Source organism: Vombatus ursinus, unplaced genomic scaffold (genome assembly GCF_900497805.2).
Source record: "Vombatus ursinus unplaced genomic scaffold, bare-nosed wombat genome assembly UNPS02014894.1, whole genome shotgun sequence".
Classification (NCBI taxonomy): domain Eukaryota; kingdom Metazoa; phylum Chordata; class Mammalia; order Diprotodontia; family Vombatidae; genus Vombatus; species Vombatus ursinus.
In genome coordinates, this window is record NW_020954672.1 from 1,911,087 (window position 1) to 1,916,136 (window position 5,050).

Here is a 5,050-nt window from a genome sequence, read left to right on the forward strand (position 1 = left end):
ACTTGTTCAATTCTAATTTTTAAGGAATTATTTTCCTCAGTTTCTAGTCATACTTCTGATGTATACTGGTTGTGAGAGCCTGGGCAAGTCATTTGATCTTTTGTTGCTTCAAGCAACTCTCTCAGACCATAATTGCAGAACTTTTGGTGATATGCATTGATGGAAGGAATCTTCTCATTGGCATTTATCAATACTAATGAAATCTTAGATCCAGTTTTTAAAAAGTTAGGCATATAAATGTGGGTTATTGTCATTAATTAACTCTCCTTGTCTTCCAGGGACTCTTGAAAGACTCACTGAATGGAAGGTTTCAACCAAACCAGAGTGACTGAATTTGTCTTCTTGGGACTCACTGATAATTGCATATTAGAGATGTTATCTTTGGTGGCATTCTCAACCACCTATGTGCTGACCTTGTTTGGGAACCTCCTCATAGTAGTCACCATCATATTCACCCCACGTCTCCATGCCCCCATGTACTTTTTCCTCAGCAACTTGTCCTTCATTGACATCTGCCACTCATCTGTCACAGTTCCCAAGATGCTGGAGGGCTTCCTATTAGAGAGAAAGACTATCTCTTTTGATGCATGCATTGCACAACTCTTCTTTCTACACCTCTTTGCCTGTGCAGAGATCTTTCTGCTGACTATCATGGCTTATGACCGTTATGTGGCCATCTGCACCCCTTTACACTACTCCACAGTGATGAACATGCAAGTGTGTGTGCAGCTTGTCTTTGCCCTTTGGCTGGGAGGCACTATTCACTCCCTTGTGCAAACCTTTCTGACTACCCGCCTGCCTTACTGTGGCCCCAACATCGTTGATAGCTACTTCTGTGATGTGCCGTCTGTCATAAAGCTGGCATGTACAGATACATACCTCACAGGGGCACTTATTGTGTCCAACAGTGGAACTATCTCCCTCATTTGCTTTCTGGCTCTGGTGACTTCCTATACAGTTATCCTGGTGTCTCTCTGGAAGCAGTCGGCTGAAGGACGCCGGAAGGCACTTTCTACCTGCACAGCTCACTTCACTGTAGTGACCCTCTTCTTTGGACCCTGTATTTTCCTCTACACACGGCCAGACACTAGTTTTTCCATTGACAAGGTGGTGGCTGTGTTCTACACGGTCATTACCCCTTTGCTGAATCCCCTCATCTATACTTTAAGAAATGAGGAGGTGAAGAGCTCCATGAAACAACTCAGACAATGCCAAGTCTTTTTCACAAAAGTATTTACATGAAGGGGCTGGAAAGGTAGTGAGAAGTGAGAATGGCCATATCCTTAATGAGATAATAAAATTCAAGGAAAACGAAGTTTGGAATTAGGGGTGGAGGGAGGCTCCATGCATAAAGGAGAAGGGAATTTTTTGTTAATTACTAAGAGGGGTGGGCAAGAGGGAGACTTTAGAAAAACTGAAAGTGTAGTGTGATAGAAAAAAAACATTAGATTAGAAATGAAAGGACCTGGATTCAAATCTCATCCTCTATTACTAACTACCTATATGAACCTGGGTTGGTCATTTAATTTTTCTGGACCCTCAGTTTCCTCAGCTATAAATTATGGAGGTTGGATTAAGTGACCTCTAAGGTTCCTTCTGGGGCAGCTAGGTAGTGCAATGGAGGAAGTGCTGGGTCTGGGATTATGAAGACTCATTTTTGTGAGTTCAAATCTGGCCTCAGATACTTACTACCTGTGTGACCCTGGGCAAGTCACTTAGCACTCTACCTCAGTTCCTCATCTGTAAAGTGAGTTAGAGAAGGAAATGGCAAAACACTCCAGTATCTCTGCCAAGAAAACCCCAAATAGGGTCATAGAGAGTAGGACATGATTGAAAAATGACTTAACAACAAAAACATTTTTCTAGCTTTAAAGCCTTTGAATCTGGCCATTGGAAAATGGAATTGTAGCAACTGGTAAAATTTGGAGATAGGACTTAAATTTACTACCAATTTCCCAAAACAGGTATAGATGTTAAGCAGTCATTATTTTGAATGATCCTAGGATCATAAATATAAACCTGGAGGGGACTTCAGAGAACATGTAGTCCAATCCCCTCATTTTATAGATGAGAAACTGGGGCCCAGGAGGGTTAAGTGATTTACTTGAGAACACATAGGTAGTGAGAGCAAGATCACATCCCTAGACTCCAAATCCAACACAGTTTCCACTGTCCAATGTTTAAGCATTAACAAGTTAATTAATGTTTGTTGAATGAATGGACTTAGCATCGGAGACATGGAACAAAAGCAAACATAGTTCCTTTTCTCAAGGAGCTTACATTCCAATGTGGGAGATAGCATGTCCATATATAGGGATATATTATTATTGTTGTTCAGTCATTTTCACTTGTGTCCAACTCGTTGTGATCCTATCTTATTTTCTTGGCAAAGATACTGGAGTGGTTTGCTGTTTCCTTTTCTAGTTCATTTTACAGATGAAGAAACTGAAGGAAACAGTGACTTGCCCAGGGTCACACAGCTATTGTCTGAGGCCAAATTAGAACTCACAAAGATGAGTCTTCCTAACTCCAGGCCCAGCACTCTATACACTGTGCCACTTAGCTGCCCATAGGTGTGTATGTATGTGTATACATATATGTATTATATATGTTTATTTATTTATGATACAAAGTAGATACAAGATAACCTTAGAGGGGAGGGGACCAGCAGCTGGAGGGACTGGGAAAGGCTTCCTGTGGGAAATAGCACTTGAAGTCTTGAAGGAAGCCAAAGGATTCTAAGAGACATAGGTAGAAGAGAGCATTTCAGGCATGATGCCCAGTCAGTGCAAAGGCATGGATATGAGAAGAATGTTGCGTGTGAGGAACAGCAAATAGGTCAGTACTGCTGGACAATAGGGTTCATGGAGGGGACTAATATTTAAGAAAATTGTACCAATAGGAAGTTGTCAAGTTGTAAAGAGCTTTAAACGCCAAATAGAAGATTTTATATTTGATACTAATGTAATAGGGAACTACTTGAATTTATTGAGTAGGGACAGGGGCTGACATGTTCAGATCTATACTTTAGAAAGCTCACTCTAGTGGAGGATGGATTGGGAAGTGGATAAGGAAGAAATTTGATTCAGGAAGACCAATTAAAGTGGTGTGGTTAAATGGTCCAGGCAAGAGATGATGATGAAGACCTGAACTGTGGTGATGGTTGTGTAAGTGCAGAGGTGAGGAATATGCAATATGTTGTGAGGAAATAAATGACAAAGTTTTTCAACTGATTAGATAGGTGGAGTGTGTCAAAATGAGGAATTAAGAATATGACTCCAAGGCTGTGAATCTGGGTGATTGGAAGGATGGGTGGTTCCCTTGACAGCAAGAGGGAAATTTGGAAAAGATGTGTTTATAGGGAGAGGGCATAGATAATGAGTTTTGTTTGGGATTTGTTGAATTTAAGATGCCTGTGGGATATCCAGTTTGAAATGTTCAATAGGCAATTTGTGATGTGTGGTTGTAATTTAGGAGAGATATTAAGACTGGATATATCCTTCTATATAAATCATTGGCATAGAACTGAGTATCAAACCCATGGGAACTAATTAAATTACCAAGTGAGAAATTATAGAGCAAGAAAAGAGGATCTAGGACAGAACCAGTTAGTGGGCATGACATGGATAAAGATCCAGCAAAGGAAATTTAGATGAAGCAGTAAGAGAGGCAGGAGAAGAACCAAGATAAGAACAGTGTCATTGAAACCCATAGAGGATTAAGAGGATTAAGTCAACAGAGGTCAAGAAGGATGAGGATCAAGAAGAAGCAATTAGATTTAGCACTTCTGAGGTCATTGGTAACTTTAGAGAAGAAAGCTTCGGTTGAGTGATGAAGCTGAAACATATATTGCAGAGGGTTTCTAGAAGAGAGAGAGAGGAGGAAAAGTGGAGTTGCCAAATCTAGATAGCTTGCTCAGAGTTTATTTGAAAAGGGGAGAAGAGAGAAGGGACAATAGCTAGTGGGAATAGTAAGATCTAGTGAGAGTTTTTTTTTTTTTTTTTGGTTTTGTTTTTTTGATGGGAGAATCCTGAATGTTTTTGTTTGTAGGCAGGAGAGAAGGAACCATTTGATAGGGAGAACCAATAAACAGGCATAGTCACACCCTTAATCTTACCATCGCTCTCAACTATTCTACTTTCATGTTCAAGAACTCTTAATAATAACCTTGGATTGTAAGGCAAAGGGGAGATAGGATAATAAAATATAATAAATGGATAAGGGAATTTCAGAGCTCTTGAACATGGATGTTGAACACTTTGGATGATGACAAGGTCAAAGGTATAATCATCCCTAGATACAGTTGAGTTGGAGTGGAGGAATAGTACATAGGAGCTGAGTAGATTGAGGGAGGTGAGGTTGTTTGAGGAAACTTTAACATTTATGTTGAAGTTCTTGGGTGTGAGAGTAGGAGTTAGGGCAAAAAGAGGCAACACACTCATTGAGAAAGGAGGGAGAATGTTTTAGGGCCAGTATACAAATGCTACTAGGATCTGGATTGGATGACACATTTGCATAGGATGAGGCTCAGAGGAGAGAGATTGCTGAGTGATGGGGATAGTAGGAGAATCTGGAAGTGGTAGTAGGGAACAAGGAGTATTTTGACTCTTCCACAAAGACCAGTGAGTAGGGAAATATGAGGGAAGGTAAGATCAGTCCTGGAAATGCTATTCCCATGCAGTCAGTTCTCAAGATGTGCCAGAATAGGAACGAAAACAGACATTTTAACTAAAACCTTCTATCTCTAATTTGAAAGTATGTACTCAATGTTTATAGATAACATTAACTCACTATTTGATAGAAAAATAGGCTAAGTCTCATTTATTGGGCATTATCTTTATAGCATGGAGCATCTTATGGAATAGCTTTATTCTTGATAATGTGCAATGGAATTTGAATACGTTTTAATTTTTTTTTATTCTGAACTTAACAAACACAAAATAAAAAGGGCATTTACATATAAATAGTATAATAGAAGAGTAAATGAAACTGTGGATTTCTATTTTGAACAAAGGTGCTTTTGTTTCAAATACAAAATTCAGCATGAAAC

The 5,050-nt window shown here is 39.6% G+C and overlaps 1 protein-coding gene across 1 annotated transcript; it reads left to right on the forward strand.

The window, feature by feature from the left end:
* Positions 1 to 300: 300 nt before the first annotated feature.
* On the forward strand, positions 301 to 1,242 carry LOC114028863 (olfactory receptor 1509). The gene has a single exon (XM_027843210.1). It carries the CDS (start codon positions 301 to 303, stop codon positions 1,240 to 1,242), a length of 942 nt encoding a protein of 313 aa, XP_027699011.1.
* The last annotated feature ends 3,808 nt before the right edge of the window (positions 1,243 to 5,050 follow it).